The 21,469-nt window shown below is 39.3% G+C and overlaps 1 protein-coding gene and 1 long non-coding RNA gene across 2 annotated transcripts in view; one reads left to right on the top strand and one right to left on the bottom strand.

The window, feature by feature from the left end:
* The first annotated feature begins 4,578 nt into the window (after window positions 1-4,578).
* LOC134323559 (uncharacterized) lies at window positions 4,579-11,164 on the top strand. Its single transcript, XR_010014064.1, has 3 exons — window positions 4,579-4,818; window positions 10,244-10,518; window positions 10,597-11,164. It is a non-coding gene; the product is annotated as an uncharacterized LOC134323559 (long non-coding RNA).
* A 1,353-nt stretch (window positions 11,165-12,517) lies between these two features.
* fkbp16 (FKBP prolyl isomerase 16) overlaps window positions 12,518-21,469 on the bottom strand; it is a 54,293-nt gene continuing 45,341 nt past the window's right edge. Inside the window, exons 6-9 of the mRNA XM_063005094.1 lie at window positions 17,831-18,006; window positions 14,608-14,685; window positions 12,683-12,814; window positions 12,518-12,604 (exon numbers count right to left, since the gene is read on the bottom strand). Coding sequence (XP_062861164.1) covers window positions 12,518-12,604; window positions 12,683-12,814; window positions 14,608-14,685; window positions 17,831-18,006 — 473 coding nt within the window. The remainder of the gene's footprint in view (window positions 12,605-12,682; window positions 12,815-14,607; window positions 14,686-17,830; window positions 18,007-21,469) is intronic.

The raw sequence follows: 21,469 nt of genomic DNA, 5'->3' as shown, positions 1-21,469 counted from the left end.
ACTCGGAACAGGCTTCGCCAGGGTCGACCAAAGAAGTTGAGTCCACGTGTTCGGCGTCATATCCAGAGGTTGGCTTTAAAAAATAGACACATGAGTGCTGCCAGCATTGCTGCAGAGGTTGAAGACGTGGGAGGTCAGCCTGTCAGTGCTCAGATAATACGCCGCACACTGCATCAACTCGGTCTGCATGGTCGTCATCCCAGAAGGAAGCTGACGCACAAGAAAGCCAGCAAACAGTTTGCTGAAAACAAGCAGTCCAAGAACATGGATTACTGGAATGCCCTGTGGTCTGACGAGACCAAGATAAACTTGTTTGGCTCAGATGGTGTCCAGCATGTGTGGCGGCGCCCTGGTGAGAAGTACCAAGACAACTGTATCTTGCCTACAGTCAAGCATGGTGGTGGTAGCACTGCAGTTCATTGAGGGAAACATGAATTCCAACATGTACTGTGACATTCTGAAACAGAGCATGATCCCCTCCCTTCGAAAACTCCCTAACATCCACCAGCTCTGTGATGTCATCATGGAGTAGTGGAAGAGGATTCCAGTAGCAGCCTGTGCAGCTCTGGTGAATTCCATGCCCAGGAGGGTTAAGGCAGTGCTGGATAATAATGGTGGTCACACAAAATATTGACACTTTGGGCACAATTTGGACATGTTCACTGTGGGGTGTACTCACTTATGTTGCCAGCCATTTAAACATTAATGGCTGTGTGTTGAGTTATTTTCAGAAGACAGTAAATCTACACTGCTATACAAGTTGTACACTGACTACTCTAAGTTAGATCCAAGTTTTATTTCTATAGTGTTGTCCCATGAAAAGATATAATAAAATATTTGCAGAAATGTGAGGGGTGTACTCACTTTTGTGATACACTGTATATACACAGTATATATATATACTAGAGATGGGACGATCGATCGGCTATGAATCGGTATCGGCCGATTTTTAATCAAAATATGCGATCGGCGATATTTCCTAAAAGTAGCCGATCCGATCGTGTGATATATAAAGATCACGTTAAGTTAACAGCTCAGTGGATTGATCCAGACTTTGAGCTACGAAGCACCAACCATCACATCACCATTCATCCAACAATCGTACAGAAACCATCGTGAAAGCTCTTACGATGTAATTTTGCTGATTGTAATATTTACTTTAAAAAGATAATTCAACCCGGTCACATCTGAGTCGATTCTATCAGCACGTTATATAAACTCCTGGTTCACTTTGGTAAATCGTAAGTGGTTCTTACTTGTGATGTAGATGAGAACAGAAAACGTTACAGAGCCAATCAGAGGCAAAAGATTATTCATTACCAAATTCGTTAGTTCAGGATCATCTGCTGAACTTTTAGAAAACTTTTAGCTCCTTAGACGGAACAAGTCTGACTCGGTTACAGATCTGTGGTAATAGCAGTTTAATTAAAGTAAAGTAAAGTAAAATTTATTTATATAGCACTTTTCACAGATACGAATCACAAAGTGCTTTACAAAAACATTGCATGACAAAATATACACTCATCTACATAATAAAACACAACATAAAATAAATTAAACAACAATAATAATAATAATAATAAATTAAAAAGCAAATAAATGGTTAAATAAGAAAATAAAAATAAATAAACAATTCATTCAACATTAAACAAATGCCTGCTTGAAAAGATAAGTCTTTAGTTGTTTTTTAAAAGAATTTACAGAATCTGCAGATCTTAAAAAGTTGGGTAGTGCATTCCATAATTTTGGAGCGTTTACCTCAAACGCGCGATCCCCACGAGACTTTAAGCGGGAGCGTGGGACAGACAGCAAGTTCAGCTTGCTAGACCTAAGAGAGCGCCCTGATACATATGGGTGAAGTAGCTCGGATATATAGATGGGAGCCTGACCATGCAATGCTCTATAGGTAAAAGTCAAAATTTTAAACTGGATCCTATACTGCACAGGAAGCCAGTGTAGAGATCTTAACGGTGGGGTTATGTGACACCGTCTATTTGAGCTCGTAAGTAATCTAGCAGCAGCATTCTGTATTATCTGCAACCGATCACAAGCAGACATACTAAGAGCAGAAAACAGGGCATTGTAGTAGTCAATACGAGATGAAATAAAAGCATGTATAATCATCTCTAGGTCAGCATTTGAAACTATAGATCTCAATTTGCTTATATTTCTTAAATGAAAAAAGCAAGATCTAGTCAGCTGTTTAACATGTGTGTCAAACAACAATGACTGATTAAAAACAACACCTAGATTTCTTAAATCTGAATGGACAGCAGAGAAGAGAGGTCCAAGACCAATTTCAATTAAGGTAGTCACCTTATCAGGGGCAATAATCATAACCTCAGTCTTTTCTGCATTGAGCTGTAGAAAATTATTTGCTGTCCAGTCCCTAATAGCACCTACACAGTCTAAGAGTCTACTTATATTATGCAACTCATTAGGTTTAAATGAAAAATATAATTGGATATCATCAGCAAATAAGTGATAAGCAATATTAAAACTATTAATAATCTGTCCCAGAGGCAACATATACAAAGAAAATAAAAGTGGCCCCAAAACTGAACCTTGTGGAACACCACAAAGTAGTGGAACAGAAACTGACCCAACATCTCCAATAGATACAGCAAAACTTCTCTCAGTTAGATATGATTTAAACCAATCTAGCGCTATGCCCGATAAGCCCACCCAGTCACGTAACCTATCTAGCAAAATTTGATGATCTACAGTATCAAACGCAGAGCTAAGGTCAAGCAAAACCAAAACAGAACATTCACCTGCATCAGAAGACATTAACAAATCATTGGAAACCCTCAAAAGAGCGGTCTCCGTTGAGTGTCCCTTTCGAAATCCTGACTGAAACGTATCAAAAATATTATATTTCTCCAGAAAAGCAGTGAGCTGGTTAGCTACCACTTTTTCTAAAATTTTTGATAAAAATGGGAGTTTAGATATAGGTCTAAAATTTTTAAGCTCTGCAGGATCTAAATTGGGTTTCTTCATTAATGGCTGAACAATAGCATGTTTAAAATAAAAAGGTACACACCCTGTTGCCAGTGAAGAATTAATTATATTTAACAATGCGGGGCCTATAATTGGTAAAACTCTTAAAAATAATGAAAAAGGCATCACATCTAAGGTGCTTGTTGATGGCTTTAATTTCCCAGCAACATCCAACAACTCATCTAAATTGATAGGTTGGAAAGAATCCAAAGCAATAAAAAGACCTGGAGGACCAATATTAGATAGATCCGACCTTGTCTGAATATTAGATCTAATAGCCATTACCCTATCAACAAAAAAAGAAAGAAATCTGTTGCAATCCTCAACAGACACACATGGCAATGTTGTAACTGGTGGCGAAACAATGGTATTAATTGTATCAAACAAAATCTTAGGATTTCTCTTGGATGATAAAATTAGATTTGCAAAATAAGCAGAACGAGCATCTTTTACTAAATCATTAAAAGAAAGACGAAGATCTTTTAAGTAAAGGCGGTGTACTTCCAACCCAGTAGACTTCCATAATCGTTCATAACTTCGGCACTTCCGTCTTAAGGAGCGGACCTCATCAGTCATCCACGGGACACTGTTATGAATGGCTCTAGACCTGGCCTTTACCGGAGCTACTTTATCCAGTATTGAAGAACAATGATTATTAAAAGACTGCATTAAAAACTCAGCATTACTGCAATCTATCTCGAAATCACAACCATAATAAGTTAAAAATTGATCAATTGATTTCTGAGTTATAATGCGAGAATGTGTCATTTTTTTAGGACAAAAATGTGCAACATTTCCAGACAGGTTAAAAAAGACACATTTATGATCACTAATCAAAAGATCTTCACACCAGATATGATCAATATCTAACCCCAGAGAGAAAACAAGGTCTAAAGTATGACCACCCAAATGAGTGGGACCCGAAACAAACTGTTTAAAATGAAGTGACTCTGTAATATTAATAAATTCTGTAGCTATGCAATTTGAGGCATCATCAATATGCAGATTAAAATCTCCAACCAGTAGAACATTGTTCAGCTTAATAACTGAGGATAAAAAATCTGTAAACTCAGATAAAAACTCACCAGCTGGACCAGGAGGTCGATATATTAAAGCACAGTAAAATGGCTTTAGCCCTCCAACTTTTATGAATTGCAGTTCAAATGTAGTAAAGTCTTCAATATTTCCTAACTGACAATTATATTGATTTTTCCAAAACACCGCGAGACCTCCACCGCGACCAGACAATCGTGGGGTCCCAATAAAAGAACAGTCCAGTGGGCAAAGTTCATTTAGGTGAACAAAATCCATATTTCGTTGCCAGGTTTCAGTTACAAACAGAAAGGCCAAATTGGTCCTAATAAATAAGTCATTTAACACGTGAGCCTTATTCCCCACTGAGCGTGCATTAATTAAGCACATATTCACAGGGGGAGCCAACGAGGTTTCATTAGCTGAGGGAATTCGTCGAAGAGTATTGAAGTCCACTCCACGTTTTCTATCCCGCTCCGCATGTAGTGTTGAGACGGAGCGCACAGCTGACCAGATAGATGGAATCGCGCTGGGACTGGAATCGGACTGGGAGTAAACAAACTTTCTCCGGGAGCTTCTATGAATGTAGCGGCACCGGCGTAAAAGTCCAAGTTGTTTTATTGCTGATAAACACGATGGAGTAGTGTAGTTGTTGAGTTTCCTCAGTTGATTGACAGAATACCTTAACATCGTGTGCGTGTGGAGATCAGCTGTAGCTGCTACTCGTGGAAGCGGTGCACAGGACCAGACCACAAGGCAGGGCACACCAGAAAAATTCAAGTCCAGGTAAAAAGTTCCTATTGTGAAACGCTGACAGCAGATAGGTAGATAACGAGTCACTGTAGCGCCCTCAAAGAGAATTATGGAGATAGTCCTGCAGTAGCCAAACATACTAGTGCTCGCATCTTTTAAAATAACCCAACACACTCCATAGTCATCTATCAACAGGAGCGGTAGTGATTACAGGAGTGAATAAAAAGATGAAAATAAGAGAAAAACACGATAAAAGTACAAAAAAATACAATAAAATACAGTAATGGTAGCGGCAGCGGCAGCCAAATGCGCCAGCGTCCACCGTCACCATGACAATAATATTAATATTAAGCTTTTTAATTAAGCTTTTTAATGTAAGAGTCACACAAAATGTTCTGTAGTAGTTGGTGTTTATTTAAAACCACGACATTTAATTAATAACAGTAAACACGGAGAGATAACCGAGAAGAGAAACTTACGCTTCACATAAAAACGAATCAACTCATGAATCAATGAATCACTTATAGCGATACTGTGAACAAAGCTTATCTTCTAAAGGCACACACACACACACACACACACACGCGCGCGCGCGCTGCTCCGGTTTATCTTTACTGTGAGGCTCTTTTTAAGTTTATTTACTGCTGATCCACCCCCCGATCGTAATCGGCTATCGGCCGATGTCCCTGAAAGGAGATCGGAGATCGGAATCGGTGCCAAAAACCCCGATCGGTCCATCTCTAATATATACAGTGTATCACAAAAGTGAGTACACCCCTCACATTTCTGCAAATATTTCATTATATCTTTTCATGGGACAACACTATACACATGAAACTTGGATATAACTTCGAGTAGTCAGTGTACAGCTTGTATAGCAGTGTAGATTTACTGTCTTCTGAGAATAACTCAACACACAGCCATTAATGTCTAAATAGCTGGCAACATAAGTGAGTACACCCCACAGTGAACATGTCCAAATTGTGCCCAAATGTGTCATTGTCCCTCCCTGGTGTCATGTGTCAAGGTCCCAGGTGTAAATGGGGAGCAGGGCTGTTAAATTTGGTGTTTTGGGTACAATTCTCTCATACTGGCCACTGGATATTCAACATGGCACCTCATGGCAAAGAACTCTCTGAGGATGTGATAAATAGAATTGTTGCTCTCCACAAAGATGGCCTGGGCTATAAGAAGATTGCTAACACCCTGAAACTGAGCTACAGCATTGTGGCCAAGGTCATACAGCGGTTTTCCAGGACAGGTTCCACTCGGAACAGGCTTCGCCAGGGTCGACCAAAGAAGTTGAGTCCACGTGTTCGGCGTCATATCCAGAGGTTGGCTTTAAAAAATAGACACATGAGTGCTGCCAGCATTGCTGCAGAGGTTGAAGACGTGGGAGGTCAGCCTGTCAGTGCTCAGACCATACACCGCACACTGCATCAACTCGGTCTGCATGGTCGTCATCCCAGAAGGAAGCTGACGCACAAGAAAGCCAGCAAACAGTTTGCTGAAGACAAGCAGTCCAAGAACATGGATTACTGGAATGCCCTGTGGTCTGACGAGACCAAGATAAACTTGTTTGGCTCAGATGGTGTCCAGCATGTGTGGCGGCGTCCTGGTGAGAAGTACCAAGACAACTGTATCTTGCCTACAGTCAAGCATGGTGGTGGTAGCATCATGGTCTTGGGCTGCATGAGTGTTGCTGGCACTGGGGAGCTGCAGTTCATTGAGGGAAACATGAATTCCAACATGTACTGTGACATTCTGAAACAGAGCATGATCCCCTCCCTTCGAAAACTTTTCCAGCAGTTTTCCAACAGGATAACGACCCCAAACACAACCTCCAAGATGACAACTGCCTTGCTGAGGAAGCTGAAGGTAAAGGTGATGGACTAAACCCAATTGAGCACCTGTGGCGCATCCTCAAGTGGAAGGTGGAGGAGTTCAAGGTGTCTTAACATCCACCAGCTCCGTGATGTCATCATGGAGGAGTGGAAGAGGATTCCAGTAGCAACCTGTGCAGCTCTGGTGAATTCCATGCCCAGGAGGGTTAAGGCAGTGCTGGATAATAATGGTGGTCACACAAAATATTGACACTTTGGGCACAATTTGGACATGTTCACTGTGGGGTGTACTCACTTATGTTGCCAGCTATTTAGGCATTAATGGCTGTGTGTTGAGTTATTCTCAGAAGACAGTAAATCTACACTGCTATACAAGCTGTACACTGACTACTCTAAGTTATATCCAAGTTTCATGTCTATAGTGTTGTCCCATAAAAAGATATAATGAAATATTTGCAGAAATGTGAGGGGTGTACTCACTTTTGTGATACACTGTATATATATTGTATATATACAGTGTATCACAAAAGTGAGTACACCCCTCACATTTCTGCAGATATTTAAGTATATCTTTTCATGGGACAACACTGACAAAATGACACTTTGACACAATGAAAAGTAGTCTGTGTGCAGCTTATATAACAGTGTAAATTTATTCTTCCCTCAAAATAACTCAATATACAGCCATTAATGTCTAAACCACCGGCAACAAAAGTGAGTACACCCCTAAGAGACTACACCCCTAAATGTCCAAATTGAGCACTGCTTGTCATTTTCCCTCCAAAATGTCATGTGACTCGTTAGTGTTACTAGGTCTCAGGTGTGCATAGGGAGCAGGTGTGTTCAATTTAGTAGTACAGCTCTCACACTCTCTCATACTGGTCACTAAAAGTTCCAACATGGCACCTCATGGCAAAGAACTCTCTGAGGATCTTAAAAGACGAATTGTTGCGCTACATGAAGATGGCCAAGGCTACAAGAAGATTGCCAACACCCTGAAACTGAGCTGCAGCACAGTGGCCAAGATCATCCAGCGTTTTAAAAGAGCAGGGTCCACTCAGAACAGACCTCGCGTTGGTCGTCCAAAGAAGCTGAGTGCACGTGCTCAGCGTCACATCCAACTGCTGTCTTTGAAAGATAGGCGCAGGAGTGCTGTCAGCATTGCTGCAGAAATTGAAAAGGTGGGGGGTCAGCCTGTCAGTGCTCAGACCATACGCCGCACACTACATCAAATTGGTCTGCATGGCTGTCATCCCAGAAGGAAGCCTCTTCTGAAGTCTCTACACAAGAAAGCCCGCAAACAGTTTGCTGAAGACATGTCAACAAAGGACATGGATTACTGGAACCATGTCCTATGGTCTGATGAGACCAAGATTAATTTGTTTGGTTCAGATGGTCTCAAGCATGTGTGGCGGCAATCAGGTGAGGAGTACAAAGATAAGTGTGTCATGCCTACAGTCAAGCATGGTGGTGGGAATGCCATGGTCTGGGGCTGCATGAGTGCAGCAGGTGTTGGGGAGTTACATTTCATTGAGGGACACATGAACTCCAATATATACTGTGAAATACTGAAGCAGAGCATGATCCCCTCCCTCCGGAAACTGGGTCGCAGGGCAGTGTTCCAGCATGATAACAACCCCAAACACACCTCTAAGACGACCACTGCTTTATTGAAGAGGCTGAGGGTAAAGGTGATGGACTGGCCAAGCATGTCTCCAGACCTAAACCCAATAGAACATCTTTGGGGCATCCTCAAGCGGAAGGTGGAGGAGCGCAAAGTCTCGAATATCCGCCAGCTCCGTGATGTCGTCATGGAGGAGTGGAAAAGCATTCCAGTGGCAACCTGTGAAGCTCTGGTAAACTCCATGCCCAGGAGAGTTAAGGCAGTTCTGGGAAATAATGGTGGCCACACAAAATATTGACACTTCAGGAACTTTCACTAAGGGGTGTACTCACTTTTGTTGCCGGTGGTTTAGACATTAATGGCTGTATATTGAGTTATTTTGAGGGAAGAATAAATTTACACTGTTATATAAGCTGCACACAGACTACTTTTCATTGTGTCAAAGTGTCATTTTGTCAGTGTTGTCCCATGAAAAGATATATTTAAATATCTGCAGAAATGTGAGGGGTGTACTCACTTTTGTGATACACTGTATATATATATATATATATATATTGTTGTTTGAACATCATTAATACATGGGATTTGACACTATCTATCTTAAAGCTTGCCTAACCTGACACTGTGCAAGTAGAAGATGCATAAAAATGAAATTTTAACGGTATGCTTCAAAGCTAACTAAAACATGAATCTTGATACTGGTCTGCTCGTCAAGCTAGATGTAGTGTTTGTCTAGTCTAGCAAAACAACCACTAACCAGTTCACAACTAGCCTACTTGCATGGTTTTAAGGAAATGTTTGCTAACGTACTTACCTACGTATTTGTCAATGTCGCTGGAGTTGTACATTTAAAATCCTTTCTCCCGCTTGTTAGAAGAACCAGTACAAATCATGCGTCGGTCGGTCTAAATCGTTCACTGTCAGACGAGGTTAATCTTGAAGACAACAAGTGTAAAAGAGAGTCATGCCTAACGATATCTGCTTGTTGACAGATTGTCCAGATTTTTTCCTACCTTTCACCTGGTGCTATGTACCCACAGTGAATTTGAATAATGAAGAATAAAAGATAAACCAAACCCCATTAAATAATAAATGTTCCCAGTAAGACAGCACATCTTATTTTTTGTTGGACATTTTCTTTTTTTTAAGAGATAAACTTGCATCATACACAGCCAAAAATATTTAGGATTTTGGTTTTACCCCCATGGTGACGTTTTATTTCCCACTATGTTAGGTTTAGCAAATGAACAGCAATTATGTGTTAAAATGTGCGGAAATTCTCTGTGGAGAATAGGTTAACTTATGCCTGTTTTTTATTGTACGGTAACAGGGTGACCATATGTCCTCTTTTTTCCAGACGTCCTCTTTTTTTTTAACCTAAAAAATTCAGCTGGCCAGGATTTCTAAATCACCAGAAATGTCCGGGATTCGCTTTGTCAGTCTGCATGTGCTACTCTTTGTGTGTTTTGCACTGATTTCACTTGTCTTGAAGACCACCTTTCTCCTTAGGTACCGTTTTCTCGCACTTCTCTTAAAAATGCCCAAGCGTAAATAAAAATTCACAGACGAACTACAGAAAAAAATTGTGTTATTGTCTCAGTCGGGATCCTTGGTAAAGAAGACATGACTGACAAGGCTGACAAGTACGTGTCAGTATCAAATAAAGGTGCCAGTTCAGCAAAACACAAAACTGCAGCTAAAGTAAAGAGTTTGTCAGGTAAAGACCATGGTAACACAAAGGATGTTGTTACTGCTACATCTGTTTGACTGCAGACATTAAAACTTGTTCGTCTCTGCAGGCATAGGACTCCTTTATAGAACTTCTTTTTCAAAGTAATATAAATTAGAGAACTTTTGCTACTCAAGTACATCCATAAGCAAGTAATTTGTACTTTTACTTAGGTATTAATTAAGTACAGAACTGTTCTATTAGCTATTGGAAATATATGAAACAAAGAAACCTTAAATGTTGTCTTCCTCTTTCTTATAGAATTGAGTGCCATTGGAGGGATGTTTACCTGTGTAACAGATTCATTCCACTCCCTCTTCAGAAGTGTGGAGAGTGAGGGCATCCTATCTACAGACAATGATGTGCACATTTTCGCCCTTCACTGGGTGTTTCTTCCCAGACTGAAGCAGCACCTTGACTATTTTGTTGAAGGATGGAACAGCCATCCACTAAGAACATCCACTAAGAGGAAACAATCTCCTTAGTAGCTGTGGCTCACAAACAGCCACAGTCCAGCCATTCCAGATCCACCACAGGTACATGCACAGGAACATTCTAAGAGTACATATGTGTGTGCATTTACACTAATCTCACTTTATCTTTTTTATGTCCAGGTCGATGAGCTGTATGGTGTAGACCTTAAACATCCGTCAGTAAAATTGGTTAGATGATACAAAAGTGAAAGGTTAATGAACCCACAACTAATCAACTCCTGACACATGCACCATAAAAGAAATCAAGAATAGAATTATGTACCAGGATATTATAGGAGAATGTATTCTAATTTATCTATGAAAGAAATAATGGTTATGTACACTTAATTAGATGCAGCCGTAAGTCTCTAGTAAAGAACCTTACCTGATAAATGTATTAGGCTTTTCAAGTCAATGACACAAATCACTCACACCGACCCCTAAAACTTGCTGATGAAATATGTTGTTAATTCCTGGGTAATCTGCTTTGTATTCCAACATTAGATGATATATTTTCCTCTAAATTTTGTGGTCTGAGTAATCAAATTTAAATGTTTTAGGTGCATGAACACACATCCTTGAGTAATTCCATCCAGGTATTCAAGATGCATGGAAATGGCTCATTAGCATATGTGGTATATTGGAACAGATTTTATTAATATCAGCCAACATTGTATAGCACTGAAATTACAACTAAGCAGTTTTAACCGGCTGAAATAAATCATTAATAATAAATAAGCATACTTTTGTTTTTACCATTTTTAATGTATTCATGAAACTTTGTACAAACAACCATAATTCTTTCTTATACAGGAATTATTCATGTTGATTATACAGTATATTACATACTTCTTCTTGTTCACATATTACATGGTTTTTAACATTATTTAGTATGAGCAGAGGTAAACACAAAGTGGTTACTAATCAGGCAAAAGGCATATGTCCTTGTAGACTTAAAATACTAGCATATACTGGCAATACAATATACAATATTCCCCAAGCAAGGTTTTTAACAGTTTTAAAACTTACAGGTAAAGGAAATAAGATGCTTGTCTGGGTAGAACTTACTGTTTTTGTGATGTGATGATGTGTGTCTTTGCTTTAAAAAATCATGTAAAGCTTAACCCTGAGATGAGATTTGAATTCTAAAGCTTAAGATCTCATCAGTGTTGGGCTAGCGTGTTTTACCATCATGCCACCTGAGTGGCTCTGAGGAAGGTTTTTGTTTGTTTTTGTTCTAATGTGTTTAGAAATTTTCCAATGTAGGGGGGTTCTGCCCCTAAATTTTATATTAACATTATCATAAAGTTTTTCTGTTTGTAATAAGTAACTGTTTTATTCTGTATAAATCCTTCCAAATCTCTTTTCAATAATCTTTATTCTGTTTTGGGTTATAAAAATATCTAAAACATCTGTAAAACACACACCCAGTTGCCACTTTTGACATTATTACATCACATGATTAATGCAGATTTGTCAGTTACACATTCATGCTGTGAATCTCCTGTTCTACCACATCCCAAAAGTGCTCTGTGGATTTAGATCTGGTGACTTGGAAAGCCACTGAAGTACACTGAACTCACTGTCATGTTCATAAAGCCAGGTGACTGTGGTTTCAGCACACCATTGTCACACAGCTCTAGTGGGAACCCTGGCTTAATTCTTGCCTCCATTTATATTTTCTTCATTCATGCTTTCAGTTATTTAATTTTTCCATGTCTGCATGGGTTTTCTCTGGTTACTTCACACCTTTCAAAATATAGACTGAATACTCAAAATCATCTGTATATATGAATGAGTAAAAAGTGTGCACTGCTCTGCAATAAATAGGCCCTGTACTTATAACTTTAATAACATAAATTAATGGATTCATTTATTAAGTGTGTACTTACATTTTTCATTTCAAGGTTTACTAATTATGCACATATGTTGCTGCCAGTGGGTATTATAAGTAAAACACTGATTTACATAGTGCAGTGCAATGTTTTTTTTTCGTTGAGTTCTGGTTTAAGTTTTGTGAAATGTTTGTTTTGTGGTTGTAAGCTTTTTGTATTTAAGAGATTTAGCTTCTTGCAGTCAGGATCAGTGAGATGATTAAGCTGACCAAGGCCACCACCATTGCACCAAGCAACATGACTGAAGAAATGCCCTGAAACAAAAGGTAAATTATTTGTAATACAATTCTGTTCCTTTCAGCATTTCCCCCCAACAGTAAATGTTCACTTACATGTGAGTTCTTTTTGCGGGCTTTAGGTAACAGGGATGTGCTTCCTCTAAATATCTCAGCAGTGACTGGATTCAATATGTCTTTGTCCCCTGCCTGTCTTTTAACTAGTTTTGATAGTTCAGCATGTATGGCCTGTGAAACAAAGTAAACAAGAAGATATGCAGCAGTGTTGTAGGTGTATTTAAGCATCACACATTTAAACTTTACACATACCGGCCAATTAGTTTTGCTAGCACTACCTTGTTGGTATTCATATTGTATGGGCGCAGTTAGAGACCACAGCTAGTCTGTATGCAAAATTTTAATTAGGCAACCTATAGCCTTTAAAAGTGGTTAGTTTCTGACTGCATGACCTACAGCTGCGTAGAAAGGATTTTCTCTATTCAGTTTTTCAAATCATTTCATTTATTACCAAGGTCTCCATCCTATCCACCACCACCTGCAAAACCAATCCCTTTTGGGGGATTGTCTTGTGTTGCCTCTCTGGTGCACCTGTTGTCACTTTTTAGTTTGCACCAAAGCAGGTGAACTTGATTCACAATCGCTTATGCTTCCTAACTGGGCAGATTGATATCCCTGAAGTTTAACTGACTTTGTGTTATACAGTGGTGATTAAGTGTTCCCTTACAAGTATTCTCTCTTAACATACATACATAAATTTAATCACTTACCTGAGCAAAATTATTCACCCCCCTACCAAATCAAAGCTTGCACACAATCACTTACCTTAACAAACTTGTCCATACCCCCACCAAATACATGCTTACACACAATTATCTGTCTGAACAAAATAATTTATATCTCCACCAAATACATGCTTGCACAAATACAATCAAACCAAACAAAATAATTCACACTCCCACCAAATATATGCTTGCACAATCACCTGGATGAGCAAAAGTATTCACATCCCCACCAAATACATGCTTGCACACACACAATCACCTGTCTGAGCAAATGTATTTACCCCTGACCCCTTGCCTGCATACATACATACATACATGCATACATACATACATGCATGCACAAACTCGCGTCTTTCACCAAAAGTTTTCCATCCACCACATACTCTGCCACTGCTGCGCTGCAATCACACTAGCATTTTGTTCAGGAATGCACCTCTCTAGTTATTACTGTTATTTCTATTCAGCTTATTATTTGTCTGGTATTCCTCTTCCACAATTTTTGGAAAACAAGTCTTGCAGTGTCAGCAGTTGGCATCAACCTGCATATTTAGCCTTTATTGTATGTTGTGGTTGTTCTATTGAGCAGCAGTACAAAAAGTACAGCATGGATTCACTCTGTAAAAGAAACACAGTAATGTGAGCTCCAGACATCTGTAATCTTTGTGACTACACAAAGGAATTGCCAGCTTGCGCTAGCCACAGTGGCATGATAAGACATGTTTTAGCCTTGACACAGACAACAGCTAACTCAACACAAGTGTGCATATACTACTTAAATAAGTATACTGTTGTTTTAATGTTTTAAAAATGAATCCACAATGTGTTCTTATTTAAGCAGCATACTTAAACTTTGCAGGCTCTAGATAAAATTTTATTGTTGATATATTTACTATAAAAGTATAAAAGCAAGGCACATTAAGACCCAGCTTGCCCCTTCACTGGACCCCTGCAGTTTGCTCAGGCAAGTGACAGTGTGTTTCAGTGCAAGCATGGTGTTGGTGGCATCCAAATACTTTTGGTCATGCAGGTGACGGAGCATGTCTGTGCAAGTAAGCAGTTGGTGGCGTCCGAATACATTTGGTCATGCAAGTGACTGTGTGTGCGTCCTAATATTTTGTTTAGCATAAGACAATAGGTTTAAACAATTTAGCTGTATTAATTATTCTTGGGTTTTGCTTACTCCTTAGCCATTGCTTAAAGACTTACATGTAAATGCAAAGAAAGGAAATTAGTTCTTACCTTAGTGGATGGCTCTAGTTTTAAGGCTTTCTTTAGGGTCTCCATGGCCTCCTCATAATCACCCATGTTTGATAAAAGCTGCAAAGGCATTTTAGCATTCAGTGGGTGAAAGTATTAGTCCTTAAAAGTGGAATGTTCTTTAATTGTGTGTAAACCACTTTGCATCAAAACTTACACTGGCTTTTTACTGCACTCACAATGTGGTCATAAAGGTTTTGAAATGTCTAGTAGTAGTAAAGATGCATAAATGTGTGGTATAATCTTAAATATTTGCATCCCAGTCAGCTGTCTGATTAGTTCAGTGCTAGTGGTGTTGGTATTATGACACATGCAGGAGCTGAGAACTTGAAAGCTAGGTCACCAACTGCTGGCAGTCTAAGCTGGTGACATGTTACGGTAATGTATCTGGCAAAGTAGGCAACAGGACCTGGATTTAAATCTAGCCTCTGATGACTATTTGTAAGGAATTTTGCATGTTTTCCCTATGTATGTGTGAATTTTCTTTAGGTATTCCATTTTCTTTCATCATCCAAAACATTCAGAAGGTGGATTGGTGTGAATGAATGTGTGTTGCCTTGTGATGGATTAGTGCCTTTTCAGCCTTCTTAGTATTTCCATTTGATGCCAGACCACATTCATGATGAAAATAAAGGTAAAATAAATTATCAGCAGCCAAACATGTCAAATTATCTACAACCATTATTTGTGTCAGTGGCATAAACACATACCCTATATGGCCAAAAGTGTGTGGACCCCCCTGTTAATTACTGAGGTCAGGAGTTTTAAGCCACTCATAGCTAAGTGGTAAATGCAATCAATTATATAAAACAAACTATATGCTTTCAACAATTTGAGAATAGGCTCTTCCTGGGTCGTTCATGGTTTGACAAGTTTCATTAATCAAGGTTGCAGTGGATCTGGAACCAACTCGGGAGCACTGCTACCAGTCAGTTACACAAGTGCTATTATATTTACACATTCACTCAAACTTACATTGGTTAGTCCAGTGGTCCCCAACCACCGGGCCACGGACCGGTACCAGTCTGTGGGTCATTTATTAAAGGGCCACACAGAAAGAATAAATAATTTGAGGTCGCTACATTAGCAATGAAAACACTACTTTGCGGGTGTTATTGTCTCCAATTACCCCTAGGTGGGAGCAGCATCTCGTTGCAGTAAATAAAAGCTCATTTGTGAGTAGTACAGTCATTCTATTTTAAATCCCCCCGCCCCTGCCGGTCCATGATATTATATCTTAAATGAAACCAGTCCATGGTGCAAAAAAGGTTGGGGATCGCTGGGTTAGTCCACCATGTTTTTGTGATGTAGTTTTCAGGAAAAAAAAAAAAAACATATGACACTGAGAACATGTCAAAACTCTGCTGAACAGGGAAAAGAATTTAACCCACTGACATTATCATAAAATCAGCAGTCCAATAAGTATTAGGGTCACTTTTAAAATGTTTTAGTAAAATTGATGGTACAGTGTATCACAAAAGTGAGTACACCCCTCACATTTCTGCAGATATTTAAGTATATCTTTTCATGGGACAACATTGACAAAATGACACTTTGACACAATGAAAAGTAGTCTGTGTGCAGCTTATATAACAGTGTAAATTTATTCTTCCCTCAAAATAACTCAATATACAGCCATTAATGTCTAAACCACCGGCAACAAAAGTGAGTACACCCCTTAGTGAAAGTTCCTGAAGTGTCAATATTTTGTGTGGCCACCATTATTTCCCAGAACTGCCTTAACTCTCCTGGGCATGGAGTTTACCAGAGCTTCACAGGTTGCCACTGGAATGCTTTTCCACTCCTCCATGACGACATCACGGAGCTGGCGGATATTCGAGACTTTGCGCTCCTCCACCTTCCGCTTGAGGATGCCCCAAAGATGTTCTATTGGGTTTAGGTCTGGAGACATGCTTGGCCAGTCCATCACCTTTACCCTCAGCCTCTTCAATAAAGCAGTGGTCGTCTTAGAGGTGTGTTTGGGGTCATTATCATGCTGGAACACTGCCCTGCGACCCAGTTTCCGGAGGGAGGGGATCATGCTCTGCTTCAGTATTTCACAGTACATATTGGAGTTCATGTGTCCCTCAATGAAATGTAACTCCCCAACACCTGCTGCACTCATGCAGCCCCAGACCATGGCATTCCCACCACCATGCTTGACTGTAGGCATGACACACTTATCTTTGTACTCCTCACCTGATTGCTGCCACACATGCTTGAGACCATCTGAACCAAACAAATTAATCTTGGTCTCATCAGACCATAGGACATGGTTCCAGTAATCCATGTCCTTTGTTGACATGTCTTCAGCAAACTGTTTGCGGGCTTTCTTGTGTAGAGACTTCAGAAGAGGCTTCCTTATGGGGTGACAGCCATGCAGACCAATTTGATGTAGTGTGCGGCGTATGGTCTGAGCACTGACAGGCTGACCCCCCACCTTTTCAATCTCTGCAGCAATGCTGACAGCACTCCTGCGCCTATCTTTCAAAGACAGCAGTTGGATGTGACGCTGAGCACGTGCACTCAGCTTCTTTGGACGACCAACGCGAGGTCTGTTCTGAGTGGACCCTGCTCTTTTAAAACGCTGGATGATCTTGGCCACTGTGCTGCAGCTCAGTTTCAGGGTGTTGGCAATCTTCTTGTAGCCTTGGCCATCTTCATGTAGCGCAACAATTCGTCTTTTAAGATCCTCAGAGAGTTCTTTGCCATGAGGTGCCATGTTGGAACTTTCAGTGACCAGTATGAGAGAGTGTGAGAGCTGTACTACTAAATTGAACACACCTGCTCCCTATGCACACCTGAGACCTAGTAACACTAACAAATCACATGACATTTTGGAGGGAAAATGACAAGCAGTGCTCAATTTGGACATTTAGGGGTGTAGTCTCTTAGGGGTGTACTCACTTTTGTTGCCGGTGGTTTAGACATTAATGGCTGTATATTGAGTTATTTTGAGGGAAGAATAAATTTACACTGTTATATAAGCTGCACACAGACTACTTTTCATTGTGTCAAAGTGTCATTTTGTCAGTGTTGTCCCATGAAAAGATATACTTAAATATCTGCAGAAATGTGAGTGGTGTACTCACTTTTGTGATACACTGTATATTCAAAAATAAATTTACAATGACTTACTACAACTGAACACTAAATCATAACATTTCCTTCCTACTTAATAGTCTCAGGAAAATTCATGTCTTACCTTCCCTTTCCTGTAGAGAGCTTTGACGTTGTTAGGGTCTAGGCAGAGCACATCTTGGCTGGTATGCAGTGCCTCATCATACTGTTGTAGCTTTAATTGAACTGCCCCTAGGTTGTTCAGACATTTTACTCGGTAATCACTGACCTCTTCCTCTTCTGGAGTGAAGCATTGCTCCTCTGTAAACACATTAGTAAAAAGTACCTGTTAAACTGCATTTTTATTATCATCCAGTTAAACACTTCTCCCTGTGTGTGTGTGTGGCAATAAATGCTATCCATACATTCTGAGTTTTCATTATAAATCAAGGTAGCAAAGTAAAAGATGGTGACATTACAAGTTTCACTCTCCACTATAGAACTGTTTTAAGACTGTTTCACTTAAAGCCTAAAATTCAGTTTTTGTGACCATATAACTAGTTTAGCCACCCATTATTCGATCCTTTTGTAGCTCATTGGCTGTCATTTTTAAAGTTCTTTAAAAATCAATGCACTGTCTTCTGACTTTTTATGAAGATACCTTAATCTCAGGTAGGTGGTTGGCGTGCATTCCACCTCCTTTTTTCAAAGAGATCTTTTTGCTTTATACATCTTTTTTTCCCATTGAATCACTTATGGCATTGGTTTGCTGACTCCCTTTTACATTTACAGAACTCAGCAGAAGATTTTATCCAAGGTGACTTACATGACCGAATTCCATGCAAGCAATTGATGGTTAAAGGGTTAAATCGTTACAGGGAAAGAGTCGATTCTCCAAAACTCTTTCCCTCACTTTACTAAATGCCAGCCCAGGCAGCCATTCAGTTCAGACTGTAGAGCTTTTTACTTCAATGCTCTTGTGGCTGTGTGTTTGTGTCTGAGAACATGACCTTAGGTTTGCCATGATGAAACAATAAACAGTGGTGTAAGAAAATTAAGGTTACTGAGGAATGTTGGGAGGCAGGAGAGTTAATGCTGTTTGATAAAATATTTAATTAGAGACAAATAAAAATAAACAATATTAAAAAAAAAATAAAGAGATTAAGAAACAGTGCTACTGAAAACTGAAGTAATTAATGATATTAAAATTAACAACAAAAATCTAAAAGCTTTGCATAGATGACCCTGCCCAAACGTTGGGGCTATTCTCCTCCTGGGGTATCTGTCTAAGGACAGATAAGTACAGCTTTGCCTGGCTGACTAAAATAGCTCACAGTTAAGTAAAAATTACGAGCCGGGGTGCTCATAGTTTAGGACACCAGGTGGTGCATGGGCTTAGAAACCAACTGCTGTGTCTAATTGCTGTGCAGGTGAGGCAAAGAGTGGAAAAATGTAATCAGTAAATCAGTACCAGACTGTCAAGACTGTATGAATGAGGAGTTAGAAAAAATAGAAAGTAATAGAAGTAAAAAAAAAAAAAGAAAGAAAAAAAAAAGGTAAGAGTATTTTTGCTGGGTGGGTGTGTAGTTTTAAAATGTATAATCCATTATAATATGGATTGGGATAGGATTATAATATGGAGAACAAGAGAGTATAGATTAGGAATATACAATATATAATAAATATATTTGATTAATTAACTAACTATTACAGAGTACAATAGTGCATGAGTGTCATTGTACAAAATGGCTCGTTAACACTGCAAGGTTTTCCCAAGCCAAGCCATGTTCAAACAATGAACACAACGTGAACAGAGTAAGGTAAATAGCTGACCCCTCAGGTCCATCTACAGGACCTGCATACAAGGCGTTGATCTGAGGCCAACAGATTTAAACACTAAAGTCCTGTGTAGAGCAGAGCTGACCTCTGTGACTACCTACTTTGAAAGCTGTGTTTGTTTTGTCAACTTATAGTGGGGCGAGTCTCTAGACAAGGGTACTGTTACTGACACGTAAAGATCTGTAAATGGCACATCTTGCACAAAGTAAATAGTTTGATTATAATCTCAACCTGGGTTTGGCTAGTGTGTCATTTTTTTTTTCCGTATTGATAGCATTCAGTTATTTTATTAGAATCATTGTGCTTATATGACCACCTCAGCAAGTCAAATGATTCATGGCTAGGCAAGCTACGTTTTTCTCAACGTATTGAATTGTATTAGGATGTGCGCTTTATTGACATTTCAAGCACAGCTTTGGTGTAATCTTGAAGCATTTGCTACAGGTAAGTCATTTACATGTCTGGCAGATGTATTGTTCCCTGGAAATCTCCTTTATGCAGGTGGAGATGGCGTTTCAGGTAAAGGTCACTTGTGTGCTATGCCCTCTGCGTTTTTTTGCCATTTTCTGATTGGCACACAACTCTGTTACCAGCTAAAGAATTAAGTTCCTTCTGCTTAAATAAACCTTTATGCTTTGTTTTTACAGAATATGTGCTTTAATTACAGCCAGGTCTTTAATAAAACGTAGCTACAGGCCAACGATGAGTGCCAACCAGAATTTAATACCAAATTTGTTCCGTTTATTGTCCACGTACTGTGTGAAACAACAGCGTGCCTTGGTAGGCTACAGCTGTTCATCTATAGTTATGTTGGTTATGTTCTCACAGAGTGTTTAAGAATCAACACTGTTTTTTAACTTACTGAATATCTCTGGTATATTGGCAAATTTATCTGTCACAAGGCGGGCAGCGCTGGTGTTCTTGTCATCAAAGTGCATATAGCACATGATATCTCTGAATTTCTGTCAAGACATTGTCTCAAAAAATACAATTTCCCAAGTCAGCAGATCAGTAATACCTCTCAAATAAACAAGAATGCTTTTCAGATCATGTCAGTTTGAACATATTATTGAACATATTATTTGATTCCAGCTTGAATGTATTTATGAATCTTTTCCCACCGTGCCAATACATTAAACTGCTTAATGGACTTGTAATATTGTCCTTGGCATAACATGTAGGCCCTTGGGTTTCTCTCATTATATTGCATCACCGGGTGAGTCAAAATTGTGTTAACACTAGAGGATCTATTCCCTGCGATTTGCGTGTCCGGGCTTTAAGTGGTACTGTTGCTCGCTGTTTTTTGTGTGTTGAACATGATGGCAAACAGGTTGAGAGTGTCCTGTAAATCATCTTACACATATGAAGTATGTTTTGTGAATAAATGGTTTCCGCCATTCAAGTGTTAACATAATTTTGACTCGCCTGGTATATTGCTCTAACCCATGGGTGTTCTTGAGATGTTAGCAATTAATTATTTATTTAATTAATTATGTAAGTAATAGCTAATTATGGGGCACCACTGGCAATTTTAAAGGAAATTACCAGAAAAACCAAATTCATAACAGATCAGTCACTTTCTGTTGGAGTAAAGTTTGTTAGGTCGAGTATTTCTCTCACCCAGACAATCAAACTCACAGCACTAAATTCTGAATCTTTCTAATGTTTATTGAACTCTAAAACATAACACATACAAGGGCAATTAATAAGTAAAAGGCATACGTAAGTGGTAATGATAAGTATAAATCGGTAGGTAAACTATTACTGTGAAATAATCTGATAGATTATTGGAAACAAATAAATATTAAAACCAAGCACTTCACCTGTGAGGCGTGTACCTGTCAGCTAATGAGGGAAGGATTTGCAAAGAGAGGCCCGTAGTCGAATCACCTCATGTCTGTTGGTTACACCAATGATTTAAGCACGCAGTACAAATATTCTTTAG

This window comes from Trichomycterus rosablanca, chromosome 11 (genome assembly GCF_030014385.1).
Source record: "Trichomycterus rosablanca isolate fTriRos1 chromosome 11, fTriRos1.hap1, whole genome shotgun sequence".
NCBI lineage: Eukaryota > Metazoa > Chordata > Actinopteri > Siluriformes > Trichomycteridae > Trichomycterus > Trichomycterus rosablanca.
Note: the sequence above shows the minus strand (reverse complement) of the source record. Positions and strands in the feature narration are given on the sequence as shown.